This window comes from Ailuropoda melanoleuca, chromosome 12 (assembly GCF_002007445.2).
Source record: "Ailuropoda melanoleuca isolate Jingjing chromosome 12, ASM200744v2, whole genome shotgun sequence".
Taxonomy (NCBI): Eukaryota; Metazoa; Chordata; class Mammalia; order Carnivora; family Ursidae; genus Ailuropoda; species Ailuropoda melanoleuca.
This window is the reverse complement of record NC_048229.1, coordinates 38,393,109-38,412,731: the sequence shown is the minus strand read 5'-3', so window position 1 is coordinate 38,412,731 and position 19,623 is coordinate 38,393,109. Positions and strand designations below refer to the sequence as shown.

The following is a 19,623-nucleotide window of genomic DNA, read 5'->3' as shown; positions in this document are numbered from 1 at the left end:
TGGCCAATAAACACATACAAAGATGCTCAATATTATTAGTTAAGCAAAGGCAAATAAAACTGAGATACTGCTTTATACCTACTAGGATCAGTATTATCAAAATAACAAATGTTGATGAGGACATGTAGAACTTGAAACCTTTGTACAATGAAGGTGAGAATATAAAACGGTGTACCTTCTTATAGAAAAGAGTTTGGCAATTCTTCAAAAACTTAGCATAGATTTACCATATGACCCAGCAATTCCACTCCCAGAGAAATTGAAAGCAGGGACTTGAGCAGACATTTGTATTCCAGTGTTCATTATGACATTATTCAAAATAGCCAAAAGGTGGAAGCAACCCAAGTGTCCATCAACAGATGAATGGATAAACCAAATGTGGTATGTACATAAAATGGAATGCTATTCAGCCATAAAAAGGAATAAAGTTCTGATAACATGCTACTACATGGATGAACCTTGAAACAATTATGCAAAGTGAAATATATCATACACAAAAGGACAAATATTATATTCTGCTTATATGAAATATTTGGATTAGGCAAATTCATAGAGAAATAAAGTAGAGGTTACCAGCAGCCGTGGGGAGGGAGGAATTGAGAGTTGAATGCCTAGTATGCTTAGTGATTACAGTTTCCATTTCGGGTGATAAAAATTTTGGAAATAGACAATGTTGGTGATTATACAACATTGTAAATGCACTTAATTGTACACTTAAAAATTGTTAAAATGGCAAATAATTTATTATATATTTTATAGTAATATAAAATTGAATAATGTAACACACCAAAAATTGAATTGTACACTTTAAATGAATGAATTGTATGACATGTGAGTTATATCTCAATAAAGCTGTTAAAAAAAACTGGAGTAGCTATATTAATATCCTCAAAGTAGATTTCAGAACAAAAAAATAGAGGGATAAAGAAGATCATTCCATAATAATGAAGGTCAGTTCATCAAGAGAAAACAACAATCATAAATGTTTATGCACCTAACAATAGTTTCAAAATACGTGAAACAACAACTGATTAAACTGGAAGAAAGAGAAAAATCCACAATGGTAAGTCAGGGATTGCAATACTGCTCTCAGTAATTGCTAGAACAAATAGACAGGATATAAGCTAAAATAGAGAAGATTTGAAAAACACTTGTCATTTGAGCTAACTGATATTTACAGAAAACTCCAACCAACAACAGCAAAAAAAAAATACACATTTTTTCTTCAAGTGCACATGGAGCATTTACAAAGATAGAACGCATTCTGGAACACAAAACAAACCTCTTTCCAAAATGAAGCTGAATTAGAAATCAATAGCTGAGGGATGGGGCGCCTGGGTGGCATAGCAGTTAGGCGTCTGCCTTCAGCTCAGGGCGTGATCCCCACGTTATGGGATCGAACCCCACATCAGGCTCCTCTGCTATGAGCCTGCTTCTTCCTCTCCCACTCCCCCTGCTTGTGGTTCCCTCTCTCGCTGNGGCCCCTTGTTTAAAAAAAAAAAAAAAACTTTAAAAAAAAAAAACCAAACAACCCAGTACTTAAAAAAAAAAAAAAAGAAATCAATAGCTGAGGGGTGCCTGGGTGGTTCAGTCGGTTAAGCGTCAGCCTTCAGCTCAGGTCATGATCTGACCTGGGATCTGGCCCCATTGTGGACTCTTTGCTCCTTCTGCCCCCTCCCCTGCTCATGCTCTCACTGGCTCTCTCTGTCTCTCTCAAATGAATAAATAAAAAATCTTTTTTTTTTTAAAGAGATCAATAGCTAAAAAATATGTGGTTAATTCTCTAATATTTGGAAACATACATTTTTAAATAACCCATGGATTAAAGAAGAAATCAAAAAGAAATTAGAAAGTATTTTGACCCAAAAGAAAATGAAAACATAAAATTATGGGATGCCACTGAAGCAGTATTCAGGGGGAAATTTATAGAATCAAATACTATATTAGCAAAGAAGAAATCAAAGTCTCAAATCTCTGACTTCATTTTTCACTTTAACATACTAGAAAAAGAAGAGCAAATTAAAAATAATATAGGTAAAAAAAGAAATAATAAAGATCAGCAGAAATCAATGAAACACAAAACTGAAAAATAAAGATAAATCAATGGAACTAAAAGGTAATTCTTTGAGATTAATAAATATGATAAAACTAGCCAGATTGGTCAGGAAAGAAAGATAAATAACAAACTATGCATACCAGGAATGAGAGAGGTGACATCACTACAGATTCTACAAATATTAAAAGGACAACATAGTATATCATAGAAACTTTAATCCAATAAACAACTTAGATGAAATAGAAAGATTTCTTGACAGACACAAACTATTAAACCTTACTAAAGAAAGTGGTTAACCTGGATAGCCCTATATCTATTTAAATACATTGCATTTGTAATTAAAAACCTTCCTACAAAAAAAAAAAAAAAACAGTCCCAGATAGCTTCGCTGGTAAACTTTATTACACATGTCTATTTAATTTTAATTTCTAGTAAACATTTAAATTCTCTTAAGCATTTAAGGAAAAAAATTATAATTCTATAAATAGTCTTTCAGGATACTAAAAAGAAGGAAAATCTTCTCAACTCACAATATAACCCCCCTCCCCCAAACTACAGACTAACATCCCTCATAAACCTATTAATAAAACTTTAGCAAATCCAACAATTGAATATTGAATCCAACAATAAATAAAAATGATAATGCAAAATGGCCAGGTGGTGTCTATCTCAGCAACCCAAGATTGGTTTAAGATTTGAAGCCCAGTGTAATTCACCATATTAATCAACTAAAAGAGAAAATCAATATTACCATCTCCATAGCTGCAGGAAAAGTATTTGACAAAGATCAACATCCATTTTTACTACACTTATCAGAAAAAGAAAAAACCTTCGTAATTAAATGAAAGCCACCTACATGGCAAAGATATCCTCACTTCTATTCAATCTTGTATTGAAAGTTTTTGCCAGTGAAATCAGGAAAAGAAACAGCATACAGATTTGATAATGTAATGGAGTCTAATTCTATTTTTTGATGATGACTGCTCACAGCTCTAAAAAAACCCCACAAGTTTTTTGTTTTTTTTTTTTAAACAAGACACTTGACACAAAGGGAAAACTATCCAGGATTCATTTCTTTTAGAGTAATTTATCCTAACTTAAAGACAGATTGCCTTACATGTAACAGATATGTACAAAGAAGTTATAAAATTATCCTTGGTTTAACAATGATAAATGAAAAACATTTAAATTATCAAATCAAACAAGGTATACAAGGATTTTTGTTCTGTTTTTGTTAAAGAGAGCAAAATAACAGAATATAAAGATAAAAGGTGTAGAGTATACTACTAATGGAAAGGCGGTATTTTCACAGAACCAGTATTTTTCCCCATCCCATCTCCATTTGATGTTAATCAAAACATACCATCAGCCATTTAGTTTTTTTTTTTTTAAGCGATATGCTCATGCACATACATCAGTTACTTTACGTACAACAAAGGAATAGGGAATGATGAGGGAACAGAAGGCAAGCTGAAGACAAAGCAGAAGCTGACACCCTGCAACCCTCCCCCCCACCCCATGGGATGTATGCAACATTCCTCAGGCACTCCTGGCTGCCCTAAAGGACAAAGAAACAGTCCTCACTACCTACAGCCCATTGACAAGTCCTTGAAACAGGCATGGTGACATTCCTGTAGGAAATCAGCTGCCTCAATGTTAATACTTTGCTAAGGGCAAAAGGCAGTCCTAGCCTGACCCCCTCCCCTCCACCAAGATCCCGTAACTCTACTTTAACGTATAAAAATTCCTTTGGAAACTTCCTTTATCTCTAACCCCCCAAGAGACATATTGGCAATCATCCCCCAAGCATATGGCCCACCGATATACATCTGAAGGGTCTCATGACTCAGGTTTTATTAGACGGTAATGAACTTTTCCCAACAACAACTAGCCCCCTCAAGGTCCTGGAAACCTTGCTTCCAGAATTCCTTAGAGACTTACGCTATCCCTAACCCCCTCCCAACTTGAGGGTATATAACGGACCACTCTTCACAACCCCGGTGCAGCAGCTCTTTCTGCCCACGGGTCCTGTCCCCATGCTTTAATAAACCACCATTTTGCACCAAAGCCACCTCAAGAATTCTTTCTTGGTCGTTGGCTCCAGACTCCACCCCACTGAACCTCACATATATTCACCTGAACCTCATCAGGGAAGAGGAAAGTGAAAGACTAGAGAAAACTGTATGATAGTAGTTAAGATGTGGTGGACCCAAATTGCATTTTTCTAATTGAGAATGTCTTCTTTATCTGGAGGAACAAAGTTCTGGAGTAATGTAGCAGATCCCTTTTTAGTAGCCCCCCCCGCCCCCACCACTGCTAGAACACATGAATTATATTTTAATCCTCCATTTCCAACTGTGCAGATGAGTCTGTTCCACTGATTGGCTGCCTGTCACATCAGAATCTAATTCACCTCATTAACAAACCCTGTTTATAATAGGCTTTCATTCGTTTACTAAGTATTGTATGTCCTCTTAATCTTAAAACTGCACCACAGGACCATCCTGTTCTGCCACCTCCAACTGAATATGATCGTTGTTCTCTTGACTCCTTCCTTGGGCTGTTTGCCAGCTGCCCTGAGGTCTGGAGTCTCCTCAGCTGCTGCCTCACCAGGTGTGCACTCACGGAGCACACAAGCAGCACCAAGAGTGGCAGAAGCTCCTGGCTTTTAAGCCTCACTCCTCCTCCTTTCTCTTGTGTCCCACGAGCTCAGGTGCTCCCTCCTTTGGCACTTGCAGGAGATTTAAACCACACAAGCCTCTGCTGTAAAAATTCCCTGCCAATTTGAGTTCCTTGTTTTTGCAAACCGTTTGCAGATTTTCTTGGGAAGCCTGCCCTGCTTTTCCTAGGAAGCTTCATTATGTGAGTAATAAAATCTTTCATACCCTCTTTTGTGTGTGTGTGTGTGTGATCATCAGTCTTAACATCCCAGCCAAATTTTGTGGGTGGTACCTGCACATTGGAAAAGAAACGGGTATCACTATTTGTGACAGATAGGAATAAGTTTCGATGTCTTTTTTCACAGGTGACATGATCATCTAGGTAGAAAATCCATTGAAACCTCCAAAATTCTAGTAAAAACACTAAGTGACTTCAGCAAAGTAATAGGCTACAAGATCAACATACAAAAATCAATTGTATTTCTATCTATTGTCAAGGAACAACTGGAAATTGAAATTTTTAAAAATGTCATTTACAATAGCATCAAAAACTCTGAAATACTTAGGGGTAAATCTGACAAAATATTTCATTACATTTATGTAAAAAACTACAAAACATTCCCGAGAGAAATGAAAGAAGATCTAAATAAATGGATATATACATTATGTTCATGGGTCACAAGATTCACCATTTTAAAGATGTCAATTCTTCCCAAATTCATCTGTATTTTCAACACAATCTCAATAAAAATCTCAGGTTGTTTTTTTTTTCCACTTCTGTTTTTGGTATAAGTTGACAAATTCCTTCTAAAAATTTCCTAGGTGTTGACCTAAAAGAAATTAAGATTAATGTTCACACAAAAACTGTACATGAATGTGTACAACAGCTTTAGTTATAACGGCCAAAAGTTGGAAACAACTCATGTCCTTCAATGAGTGATCGACCAAAGTGTAGTATATCCACATGGAATACTACTCAGCAATAAAAAGGAATGAATTACTTACACATGTAACAACATATATGAATCTCCAGGGAACTAAACTGTGTGAAAAACCAATGCCTAAATTACGTATTTTATCATTCCATTTATCTAATATTCTTGAAAGGTAAAATTACAGAGATGGGAGAACAGATTAGGGTTGCCCAGCCTTAAAGAGGAGGCTGTGGGCAGGAAGGAAGTGGATGTGGCTACAAAAGGACACATGAAGTATCTTTGTAATAATGAAAATATTCTAAATCTTGACCATATCAATGTCAATATCCAGGTTGTGATATTATGTATAATTTTGGAAGATGTTACCATTGGGAGAAACTGGATAAAGGGCACATGAGATCTCTGAATTACTTCTTACAACCGCATGCAAATCTAGAATTATCTCAAACAACAACAACAACAAAAAAAAAGCCAGGCCAAAAGAATATAAATCCTAAAGTGCTAGACCAAACCCCAACTACATTAAATGTAAATTCACTAACTATGTCAAATTAAAGAGTAAGATTGTCATTATTTTTAAAATAATGCTGTTTAATTACAGACACACCTTAAAAATATAACAGGTTAAAAGCAAAAGAGTAGAAAGTGATAAACCATGCACTAACCAAAAGAAGGATGGTGAAACTATAGTAATACCAAAATAGACTAAGACAAAAAAAAAAAGCAATTCTTATAAAGTGTAAAATCCATAATAGCCTGTTGGATCAATCCATAAGAAAAGTTATCACAACTCAAAATATACATCATCCAACAAGAGAGCTTCAAAATATGTAAAGCAAAGTTAACAGAAATAAAGGGAGAAATAGATAAATTTACAAGTATAAAAAAATCAGGGAGCCTGACAGACATAGAACAACTAACTCTGTTCTTTTATCATCTCTTAACAAAATGATAAGCGAAAATAATTTTCAGTAGAAAAAAAAATTATTGGTAGAGACAAAAGACAAGCAAAACTTATTTGAGGACATGTTCTCTCTCATGTAGTGTTTGACTGGAGTCTCTTGCCCCTTCCCGGACATAGATTCATACTACTCTGAAAAAGTGCCCATTATCATCTAGTGAAAGAAGACTATCTTCTACTGCACCCTAGAGGTAACATAGTCATATGACCTTTATACAGCTTCATGGTAAGCCTACGAGTCGGAAGCCTCTCTTGACACTTTCAACAACCACAAGGTTCCTGATATTTAGCATGCTGTAGTCTGTGGCATTTTGTTCTCTGCCAATATACCATAGCAGAAAAGCACTGGGGTAGTGTTTTCATAGATATTTTCTTCATTTTAGTCTCTACTGCAAAATTATTGCAGAATCTTCAACTTTCATTGTCAATTGTTTTTTAATTCTTCTGAAGTCAGAGCCGAACCCACATGAAATGCTGAAAAAAGGAATGAGATAGTTAGGGCAGATTGACATAGTCTGGTTTGCTAAATTTTTTAGGTTTTTGCTCCGGTTATTACTCTGCTTTTTCCCGTACATTCTTCACTCCAGGTGTTGCGGCTACTTAGAAGTCTTGACATGACCTTTCCATCTAATGGCTCAATGTCTTTGCTCTCTTCAACAATATCTTTCTAAATTACCATTATCACCTTTCTCCATATAACAAACACCTCAGGTGGAGTAACAGAATTAAAAAGCATGGGTGTTAATATGGATTCAGAAACCTCTAAAATTCCTCCTACTTAATATCTTGGTGACGGGGGCTTATTGGCAACCTTTAAGTTTCAATATTGTAACAGTGACCAGTCAGAAAAGCAGAAACACACAAAGAATTAACACAAGCACAGTCTCTGAAAAAACTTCAGGGTCTGAATCAAACGGTCACAAGAACATACAACGCGACCATGGTCACACAAATGGTCGCGAATTCGACACGACTCCCAAAGTCACTGACCTCAGAGCCTCTCGACTCCATAGACACCCTACCCTAAGTTCTACGGCCGATATCTCCCACACACGGTCACACAATGCCACTCCTCTCTTTTCTAACTGCCGCCAGAAGCTTGAGGCTCAAGCTGGCGGGTCTGGTCCCTCCACCCGCTCCTGGTCCCCCCTCCCCCGCCCACCTTCACCCCACTGAAGTCCGAGTGGGGCCTGGACCAGACGGAACTAAACCGACGTGGCGGTGCTTCCTTTACGGATCAGGGACCATAACCCCGGGAACAGAAGACCCAGCCAACCATAATGAGGAAGAGACTTTTCGCAGAAAATAGACTTGGCCGTGAAGGCCTCTGGGAAATGTAGTCCGTAGCCTAAAAGTTGCGAGCCTTTTCAGATTCTTCTCAGCATCAAGTAACACTCCCAGGCTCCGAGGGGAGTGCCGGGCTCAATCGAAGCAGCTGCAGCAAAACTCAGCTAAACCTCCTCGGCAGATCTGGCCGTCCTTAAACGCAGCGGTAATTATTTCCTCTGCTCGACCGCAGGAAAGCCGACCCGCCCCCCTGAGCCGCGGGGGCCTCTGGGAAGTGTTGCCGGCGTCTAACGGACCGAGGCTCGTGCTGCCCTCAGCCACAGTCGGCGCTGACCTTAGAGGCGCATCTGACTCGGTCGGCACCGGCGGGGCCGCTTGGGCGGCGTTGAGGTGTGGAATTGGGCCTGTGTCCGGGGGCTTGGTGGTGAGTCTTCGGGAGGCCGCGAGCTCTGAGTCTGCGACCCTTTGTGCTGACTGGGAGTAGGGGCCTGCGGACCCCGTGCTTGTGTTGTTGGAGGAGGATGCCGGCAGGGCTGTTGCGGGTGCGGATGGTTCCCTGAGGCCGTGGGGGTGGCGCGTGAAGGACTGTGAGTGTAGCGTGATGTGACTGTTGGCGAGGCATTTGTCTGTGACTGAGTGTGGCCGTGAGAACGTGTGTATGAGAGGATTTTGTGGATGTGCTTTCCCTTTTATGTTTCATTATTAACCTGGATGCGAACGTGCGTGATGTGGGATCGTGAGTGCATGAGAAACTCCGAGGATGAAAGATGGAGCGCGGTTGTGTGTGTAGATTTGTGCGACAGTTTGTACCAGGGCTTCATTTCTTTGTTTTATGGTAATTGGAAATATGTTCTTATGAGAGCTATCAGTAGTCCCAACACTTTTAGTATTTATTTATCTTAAATTTTATATTTCTGTATTAGCCACGTTGTTTTGTGTGCGTTCTAACTTCATGCACCTTGCCCCCGACTGCCCGCCCCAAATCGCAAAATACAGAAAAGCTCAAAGGAAACAGAAATCATAATTCTGCCAGCAACTATCAAAATTTACTTCCCATCTTTTACCCCCTCTGTGAATATATACAAGTGCGTTCATATATTAATATATATATGCATAAGAGTTTGGAAATTGGTATTACACTATACATAGAGTTGTGTAACCTACCTTTGTCATTTGACAATACACAATATCTTTCCGTTTAAACAGTTATAAATTTATGTCGCCATTTTACAGGTTTTCATGCTATACATTTTAATACATTCACCCCTGTTGATAGGTAATTTGTTTTTTCCAGTTTCTTGCCATTATGAACAATGTGTTTATCAGCAACTAGTTGTCGTTTGTTACAATGCACTTTTCTAAGGGGGGGGCAGGCTCCTAGAAGTGGAGCTGATAGATCAATATGTATGTGCTTATTAAAGACTCTTTAAGTCTATCCAGTTAGCCTCCTGCAAGGTTCAAATCATTTACACTATTATTGGCATAGTATAAGATTGCCTGTATTCATACACCCTTGATAACAATGGTTATCTACTATTAGTAATCTTTGCTAACTGCACAGATGTAAAATTTCTTTCTTTTTTTTTTTTTTTTAAAGATTTTATTTATTTATTCAACAGAGATAGAGACAGCCAGCGAGAGAGGGAACAGAAGCAGGGGAATGGGAGAGGAAGAAGCAGGCCCATAGTGGAAGAGCCTGATGTGGCTCGATCCCATAACGCCAGGATCACGCCCTGAGCCGAAGGCAGACGCCCAACTGCTGTGCCACCCAGGCGCCCCTGTAAAATTTCTTTAATTGGCAGTTGTTTGGTTACTACTGGTCAAGCATTTTAAAAATCTTTTTTGTGTGTGAATTATGTATTTTCTAAAATACTTTTCTAAAGCATTATTCTATTTTCAAATTTATTTTCTAGATTCTTAAAGTGTTCATTTATTCATCAGCACACCATTTATTGAATGCTGTCTGTGTGACAGGAAAAATTCTAGATGCTTCAGATACAGCATTGAACAAGAGAGAAACTCTTCTGTCATGGTACTTACATTGTCGTGGGCCAGATAATAAATGAGGTAAGTAAGTTAAATGTAACATATATTCAGTAGTGAGAAATATTAAGAGAAAAAGTAAAGCAGAAGGACAGATAGAATTAGATAAGGGAATTAAGAGTTTTAGATGAGGTAGCCAGGGAAGGTAGCCAGCATCCTGAAAAGGTCATAATAAAGATTTGAAGGAAGTAAAGGAGCTGTTTATGCATATAATTGAGGAAAGGTTATTCCAGGCATCGTGAACTACAGTTACAAAGTCCTGAGGTGGGAACATACCTGTTACAGCAAAGAGGGTGGTGTGACTGAAATAGAGCAAATGAGATGAAGACTAGTGAGAAATGAGAGAAGGTTAAGTGGAGGAAAGCAGGGCAGATCAGGTTGGATCTTATGGGCCATATTATGATTTTGGCTTTTATTGTGAATGAGATGGGAAACTGTTGGAGAGTTTTGATTATAGGAGTGATATTATCTGCTATATTATGTGATATAAGTGATATAGTAAGTGATATAAGTGGATCACTTTGGCTGCTCTGATAAGAGAACTACAGGAGGAAGGATGGGGTGGGGGGCAAGGGCAGAAGCAGAGAGACCAATCAGGAATACAATACAATATTTACAATAATGTAGGGAAAAGATGTCAGTGATTTGGACTAGAGTAGTAAAAATGGTGAGAAGTTGTAATGTAGTAGATATAATTTAAAGATAGAGCTGATACAATTTGCTGATGGAACTGATGTGGAATGTGACAAGACAGTATTTTTTAATCTGAGCAATTAGAAGAATGGAGTTATCTTTAACTGAGAAAGGAAAGGAAGTGGGAAAAACTGACTTGGGGCATAGGGAGATAGATTTCAGTTTGGAATTCAGTATATGAAGCATGAGAGCTGTCCACTAGAGATATTAAGTTGGCAGTAGGATATTACAAGTCTGAAGTTCAAAAGAAAGGTCTAAGATCTAGGCCAAAGACATAAATTTGGGAATTACCAGTATATAGATGATACCTAAAGCAAATGGACTGAATGAAATCAGAGGGTAGGGTAGATAGAAAAAGGTAGAGGTAAAGGACTTATCTCTGGGTCACTCCAACAAAGTCTGGGAAATGAGGAGAACCAGCAAAAAGGACTGAAAGGAACTAGCTCCAATGGTTGGAGGGAAGTAAGGTGGAGAGATGGGAGGATATTTTTCCCTTTAGTTGTCAAATGTTTTCAAAATAGAACAATCCTTCTTTGTACCACCATACCAGTTTAAGAAAACATGGAAGATTATCAGCTGTATTTCAGTCAGGGTTACGAAATGATGGTGTTTGAGATCTACATCCCTTCTTCATTTACTGGCTGGAATATTTTTTTAAAGGAAAAATTTCTGCCATCAATTCTTTGGTTACCTTGAGGAAAGTTTTTAAAGGAAAAGTGGAATAAATTGATTCTTTCCCTTTTTAGGTTTTCAGGCTATTGAATTGGTTCCTTAGTATTTCCCAGTGAGTTATTATTTTACTGTTATGTATGCATAGATTTTAACATATAATATGGTATGATTCAAACCACTGTGGTTATTTTCTTTGTGAAGCTCAAATTTTCCCATCTTTGGTTATCTCTTTGAGATGGCTTCTAAGTCTTTCCAGCACATCTCCAGAAGTCTTTGATAGTGTTCTACATTTCTTGGTATGAAAGGTTATTCCAAGATCATTTTGAACACTTCCTGCCCTAGGCGTGGAATCAAGCATTTCTTTATGATGCCTGATTCCTTTTACTGGGAAATGATATTTTGAGACCAGTTATAGGCTTGTTGTTACTGGCATGATCATTGTTTCTAGACATTTTTTTTTTCTTGGTGGACAGAGCTAGGAAATATATTCTTTTCATTTAAAAAAAATTTTTTTTAAAGATTTTATTTATTTAGGGGCGCCTGGGTGGCACAGCAGTTAAGCGTCTGCCTTCGGCTCAGGGCGTGATCCCGGCGTTATGGGATCGAAGCCCCACATCAGGCTCTTCTGCTGTGAGCCTGCTTCTTCCTCTCCCACTCCCCCTTCTTGTGTTCCCTCTCTCGCTGGCTGTCTCTATCTCTGTTGAATAAATAAATAAAATCTTTAAAAAAAAAAAAAAAGATTTTATTTATTTAGAGAGGGAGAGAGTGTGTGTGTGGGGGGGGGGAAGAGCAGAGGGAGAGGGACAAACAGACTCCATGCCGAGCACAGAGCCTGACTTGGGGCTTGATCCCACCACCCTGAGATGATGACCTGAGCTGAAATCGAGTCGGATGCTCAACTGACGAGCCACCCAGGCACCCCCTTTTTATTTTTTAACAGCTTGATATATTTTAACCATTTAAGGTATACAATTCAATGTTTTTAAAAATATATATATTCACAGGTACACCCATTACCATAATGTAAATTTTAGAGCATTTTTGTCCCTACTAGAAGAAATACCCATTAGCAGTCAGTGTCCTGTTCCTCCTCTCATCCCAGTTTAATCAACCACTAATCAGCTTTCTGTCTCTCTAAATTTGCCTATTCCAGATATGTCATATAAATGAAATCATACAATATGTCATCTTTTGTGACTGGCTTCCTTCACTTGGCATGTTTTCAGTGTTCATAAATTTTGTAGCAGGAAATATATTAACAGAATGCACTTCATGAGTTCAAAATTGCTATTTCTAATTTTAAAAATTTAGAATTACCTGGTTTTTACTTTGGTTTTATTTTTGTATGTTTTATTTGCTCATCTATCCATCCATGTTTTTATTTCTGTGGTGTTGGTTGTTATTTCTCCTCTCTCATTTGTGATTTTATTTATTTGAGTCCTTTCTCTTTTTTTTCTCAATAATTCTGGCTTAGAGGTTTATCAGTTTATTATTTCCTTCCTTCTGCTGGCTTTAGGCTTCGTGTTGTTCTTTTTCTTGCTCCTTTAGGTGTAAGGTTAGGTTGTTTATTTGAGATGCTTCTTGCTTCTTAAGGTAGGCCTGCATTACTCTCTACTTCCCTCTTAGAACCGCTTTTGCTGCATCAAAGGTTTTAAACCATCGTGTTTTCATTTTCATTTGTTTCCATGTATTTTTTTTAAAATTTCTTCATTTTATTTTATTTTTTTATTTTATTATTATTTTTTTAATTTGTTTTTATTATATTATGTTAGTCACCATACAGTACATCCCTGGTTGTTGATGTAAAGTTCGATGATTCATTAGTTGCGTATAACACCCGGTGCACCATGCAATACGTGCCCTCCTTACTACCCATCACCAGCCTATCCCATTCCCTCCCCTCCCTCCCCTCTGAACCCCTCAGTTTGTTTCTCAGAGTCCATAGTCTCTCATGCTTCATTCCCCCTTCTGATTACCCCCCCTTTCTTTATCCCTTTCTTCCCCTACCAATCTTCCTAGTTCTTATGTTCCATGGATGAGAGAAACCATATGATAATTGTCTTTCTCTGCTTGACTTAATTTCTTCTTTGATTTCCTGGTTTACCCATTCATGTTGTTTAACCTCCATGTATTTGTGGTCTTTCCAGATTTATTCTTGTGGTCAACTTCTAGTTTCATAGCATTGTCAGAAAAGGTCAAGGAGTCTTGTTTATATTGTATTTGTGCCTCTACCATCTTGTTTTTCTATTATTAGTAACTTTTAAAAATGTTTTAGTGTTAAACATTTCATTTTTTAACTTGAGCAAATATGCTTAATGTGTGTATATTCATGTCATCCTTCTTAGATAAATTTTAGCTTACAATTTCCATGTTCTTTTTTAAATCTCACTGTTCTCAGCTCTTCTTAAATTTGAAGATTGGCTTGACAAGTTGAATAAAAAATGTTTTTTGAATTGTTATTGGAATTACATTAATTTTATAGATAATATTGGGAAAGTGTCATCTTTATCATGCTCACTTCTATTTTTAACCATGGTGTTTATTAAGACTACTTTTATGAACATCAATAAATTGAATAAATTTTCTTGATTAGGCTCTTACACAGCTTTTGTTTGCAATATTCCTAGTACCCTAGTGTTTTTCTTGCTTTTGTGATTGTGAATAGGTTAGTTAAAATGCCATACAGATCTCCTACTGTGTTTAATTCACCTCTCCTGTTTATGCATTTACTTTGGCTCTTTTCCAGAGTAACCATAAGGTTGATTTTGACAGGTTTTGCCAGCTCTCTCAGTTTCTGGGCAGACATGGAATGCTAGAGTTTCCTACTCTTACGTTTTTCCTGATGTCACTCCTAATCCTTTACTTTTAACCTGTCTGAATGTCTATATTTAGAATGTGCTTCTTGTAGGCGCATATAGTTGTGTCTTGGTATAACTGGCTCCACGCCCAGATTGGAGCCCTACGTGGGGCCTGAACTCACCACTCACCAGAGCTGAGATCATGAGTCAGACACTTAACCAACTGAGCCACCTAGACACCCCAGGTTCTTGGTGTTTTTATCCACTGTAACAATCTCTGTTTTTTCATTGGTGTGTTTAGTCCATTTAGACTTAATGTCATTATTTATATAGTTGGATTAATATCAACCATCTTTGTAACTCTTTTCTGTTTGCTCCATCGCTTTTTTCCCCCTTCCTTTGTGTTTTTTTTTTTTTTTAAGATTTTATTTATTTATTCGACAGAGATAGAGACAGCCAGTGAGAGAGGGAACACAAGCAGGGGGAGTGGGAGAGGAAGAACCAGGCTCATAGCAGAAGAGCCTGATGTGGGGCGATCCCATAACGCCGGGATCACGCCCTGAGCCGAAGGCAGACGCTTAACCGCTGTGCCACCCAGGCGCCCCTCCCCCTTCCTTTGACTTCTGTTTTTCACTGAGCATTTTGTATGTTTCCATTTTGCCTACTGTTTTACTGTATCATTTATCCTTTTAAGAAGAAAATTGGTGTTACTCTAGAGTTTACAATATATATTTTTAACTAATCTGAGTTCACTTTCAAAATGCTATAGTACTTTGGATATAGTGCAGGGAGCTTTCTAACAGAGTACAGTTGACCCCAACAACATGGGAGTTAGGGGTGTCAAGCCCTGAGCAGTCAAAAATCCACCTAAAATTTTTGACCCACCAAAAACTTAACTACTAATAGCCTACTATTGACCAGAAGCCTTACTGACAACATAAACTGTTGATTAACACATTTTTTTAAAGTTATCCGTATTATACACTGTATTCTTACAGTAAAGTAAGCTGGAGAAAAGGGTATTAAGAAAATCATGAGGAAGAAAAAATACATTTACAGTACTGTACTGCATTTATTGAAAAAAATCCTTATCTAAATAGACCTACACAGTTCAAACCCGTGTTGTTTAAGGATTGACTGTATTCTCAAGTCCACCCTCTCATTCCTATGACACTCCTGTCATCATTTCACTTATGCATATGCTATAATCACCTAATGATGTAAGCACCTAATCACCTAATACAATTATTTCTTTAAATAAACATTATCTTTTATTTTTATTTATTTAAAAATTTTATTTATTTATTATAGAGAGAGTGCATGAGCAGGGGGAGGGACAAGCAGACTCCCCGCTGAGTGGGGAGCCTGACATGGAGCTTGATCTCAGGACCCTGAGATCATGACCTGAGCCAAAGTCAGATGCTTAACCAGCTGAGCCACCCAGGCCCCCCAATAAACATTATCTTTTAGATAAATTAAGAATAAAAGAGCCAGAAGATTTTATTTTACCTTCATTATTCCTTCTCTGATGTGCTGCTTTTCTTTATGTAGGTCCAAGTTTCTGACCTATATCATTTTTCTTCTGCCTAAAGAACTTTTAACATTTTTTGCAAGGGAGGTCTGCTGGTGATGGAATTCCCTCAGCTTCTATTCATTCAAGAAGGTCTTTATTTCTCCTTCACTTTTTTAAAGAAGTTTTTGTTTAAATTCCAGTTAATTAACATACTGTGTAATATTAGTCTTTTTCACTTTTGAAGGATAATTTCCTTGATTAGCAAATTCTAGGTTGGTGGGATTTATTTTTAACACTTTAAATATTTCAATCCACTCTTGTTTTGTTTATATGGTTTTTGATGAGAATTCTGCTGTAATTCTTATCCTCGTGGCTCTATTCATAAGCTGTTCTTTTTCTCTGGCTTCTTTGAACATTTCTCTCTCTCTCTCTTTTTTTCTTTTGGTTTTCTTTAATTTCAGTATGAAATGCCTGTGTATGGGTTATTGGTATTTACCCTGCTTGGTGTTATTCAGGGTTACTCCCTGAATATGGGAGTGAAATAGATCAGGTAGATGTCTCAGTCAAGGGATAAAGTAGTTCTTAATTTGACTTCCTTAAGGACAAGAAGGAATTGGTCTAGTGAATGATAGAGCTGATCAGTAATCAGATGGTTTCCAGGTAGTGGGAAATGATATATAGTGGCTTTTAAGGGAACAAGTGCTATTTTTTTTGGCTTTTTAAAAACTTTTTTTAAAACGTGAGTATAATTGACAAGTGCTCTCTAATTTTAAAGAAAGACACATAATTATAAATGGCTCATCCTGATGTGATTTAAACATTTGTTGCCAGATTAAGAAGTTGTCCATATATAAAATGGAATATTACTCAGCTATCAAAAAGAACGATTTCTCAACATTTGCTGCAACATGGACGGCACTGGAGGAGATAATGCTAAGTGAAATAAGTCAAGCAGAGAAAGACAATTATCATATGGTTTCTCTCATCTATGGAACATAAGAACTAGGAAGATCGGTAGGAGAAGAAAGGGGTAAAGAAAGGGGGGTAATCAGAAGGGGGAATGAAGCATGAGAGACTATGGACTCTTAGAAACAAACTGAGGGCTTCAGAGGGGAGGGGGGTGGGGGAGTGGGATAGGCTGGTAATGGGTAGTAAGGAGGGCACATATTGCATGGTGCACCGGGTATTATACGCAACTAATGAATCATCGAACTTTACATCAAAAAAACTAAAAAAATAAAAATAAAAAAATTCAAATAAGGAAAAAAAATAAAATAAAATATACATTTGTTGCCAGATGAAGTAGTAGGACCTGGAATCCACAGACACATGAGAGTAATGGAGAGAAGACTGGGGAAGAGTTGGGGTGGTGGTGGAAATAAAATACTCAGTTATCCACCATGGAGCCAAATCCCCAGTGTGTAAGATAGCTCAGGCTATCTAGAGAATTGCTGTGTAAATGTAGCCAGGGGTAAGGCTCTCAATGATTTTTGGATATTTGGCAAAATTTGGATTCCAGCAGGCAGTGATGGTGGTGATGGCGATTCCTAAATTGTTATGTGTGTTTTATTTTAACTGTATTAGAGCTCATTTTAGGAGGTAAAAATACACAGTAGTTCAGAAATTGAACAAATTGCTATATATCACAGTAAGTTCTTTGCAAAGGGGGAAGAAAAATAACATTTGCAATGAATAGAACATCTAGTCTGAGATGTTATGACAACTGTAGCACAAAGGATGGGAGGGAAGAATTTGGAATGGATTATTATAAATTTCCTGTAGTACAAGTAAAGCAGTGTAGTGTATTATAAAACCTAGGGAAACTACCAACATTTTTTTAAAGAGGTACAAATAATAATTCAGTACAAGAGAAAAAATGGAATAATAAAAAGTACTTGATTAAGCCAAGCCAAAGCAGAAAATGTTGGGACAAAGAAACAACAAATGGAGCAAATAGAAAACAGCTAAGAAGATGATAGATTTTAATGCAACTATACCAATGATTGTGTTAAATATCATTGATCTAAATACACCAGTTAAAAGATAAAGATGTTTAGCAACATTGGATAAGAGTTCTCCTAATTGCTGTTTACAAGAAAACCATTTTAAATATAAAGATTGATGCATTGAGAGGAAATGATAGAGAAAAATATATCACAGATATATGAACCAAAAGGAAGGTAGAGTAGCAATTTTAATATTAGACAAGAAGATTTCAAAACAAGGAATATCATCAGGGATGAAAAGAGACGTTATATCATGATAAAGAGGTCAGTTCTCTAAGAAGACATAACAATTCCAAAATATAGGTATAGCTAACAAATGAAGCAAAACCTGATAGAACTGAAAGGAGAAATAGACAAATGCACACTTATAATTGGGGACTTTAAAGCTCCTTTCTCAGTAATTGATGAAAAAAGGAGGCAAAATGTCAGTAAGGTTATAGAAGACCTGAAAAACATTTATCAGCCAACATTCAGGTGTTTAATGTCAATTTTTTGGTGTTCAGATGTTAATGATCTTTATAGAACACTCCACCCAACAAGAGCAAAGTATGTGTCTTTCTCAAGTACACATGAACGTTCACCAAGATAGATCATACTGTGGACCATAAAACAAACTTTAGCAGTTTCAAAGCAATAGAAGTCATTTAAAGTATGTTCTCAGACTATACCAGAATAAAACTAGAAATCAAGCAAAAGATACCTGAGTAATCTTCAAACACTTAGAAATTAAACAACATACTTCTAAATAGCCCATGAGTCAAAGAGGAAATCTCACAGGAAATTAAAAAAATATTTTGAATAAAAATGCAACATACCATAACATGTGGGACAGCTAACTCAGTACTTAGAGGGAAATTCATAGTACTAAAATGCTGTAAGTAATTAGAAAAAGCTCAAATCAGTACTGACTTCCACTTAAGAAACTATGGGAGAAAAGGAGCAAATTAAATCCAAAGCAAATAAAAAGAAATGGATATTAAAGACTAGAAAAAAAGTCTCTTCAATAAGCTGTTAGATAAATGGGTACTTTTATTGAAAGACACAAACTACGAATACTCAATAAGAAATAACCTGAATCGTTGTATTATTAATTAAATTGAATTTGTTTAAAAAGCTATAATAGCAAAAGCAAAAGCAACAAAATTAAAAATAAGTGGGACTATATAAAACTAAAAAGCTTATGCATAGCAAAGGAAACCAACAAAATGAAAAGGCAATCTACTAAATGGGAAAATATTTGCAAATCGCATACCTGATAAGGAGTTAATATCCAAAATATATAAAGAACTCCTAAAACTCAATAGCAAAAAACCGCAAACAATCCAATTTTAAAAATGGGCAGAAGACCTGAATGGGCATTTTTCAAAAAAAGACATACATATGGCCAACAGATACATAAAAAGATAAAGTGATACTCATTGATTAGTGATCTTTAGTGATTAGTGATGTCATCACTAATCATCAGGGAAATGCAAATCAAAGCCACAATGAAGTGTCACCTCACACCTGTTAGAATGGCTATTATTGAAAAGACAAGGAATAACAAGTGTTGGCAGTGATGGGGAGAAAAAGAAACACTTATGCATTGTTGATTGGAATGTAAATTGGTAGAGCCGCTACAGAAAATAATATGGAGGTTTCTCAATAAATTAAAAGTAGAAATGCCATATGATCCAGCAATACCACTTCTTGGTATTTATCTGAAGAAAACAAAAACAGTAATTCAGAAAAATATATGTACCCCCATGTTCATTGCAGCATTGTTTGCAATAGCCAAGATATGGATGCAACCTAAGTGTCCCATTGATGGCTGAATAGGTAAAGAAAATGTGTGTGTGTGTGTGTGTGTACATACATACAATGGGATATTATTCAGCCATAAGAAAGGATGAAATCTTGCCATTTGTGACAATATGGATGGACCTCGAGGGCATTATGCTAAGTGAAATAAGTCCGAGAAAGAGAAGTATTGTATGATTTCACTTATATGTGAAATCTA

General features: G+C 36.9%; 1 protein-coding gene across 7 annotated transcripts in view; it reads left to right on the top strand.

The window, feature by feature from the left end:
• Positions 1-8,018: 8,018 nt before the first annotated feature.
• The window catches only part of ZNF569 (zinc finger protein 569), a 50,087-nt gene continuing 38,482 nt past the window's right edge, over positions 8,019-19,623 (top strand). Inside the window, exons 1-2 of one of the 7 annotated variants that reach the window (XM_034638277.1) lie at positions 8,019-8,104; positions 9,813-9,966. In XM_034638277.1, the coding sequence (XP_034494168.1) occupies positions 9,962-9,966 (5 nt within the window). In that variant the 5' untranslated portion in view covers positions 8,019-8,104; positions 9,813-9,961. Of the gene's footprint in view, positions 8,105-8,138; positions 8,442-9,812; positions 9,967-19,623 lie in introns of those variants that run through there. The other 6 variants (XM_034638280.1, XM_034638278.1, XM_034638276.1 and 3 more) reach the window with 6 other exon arrangements.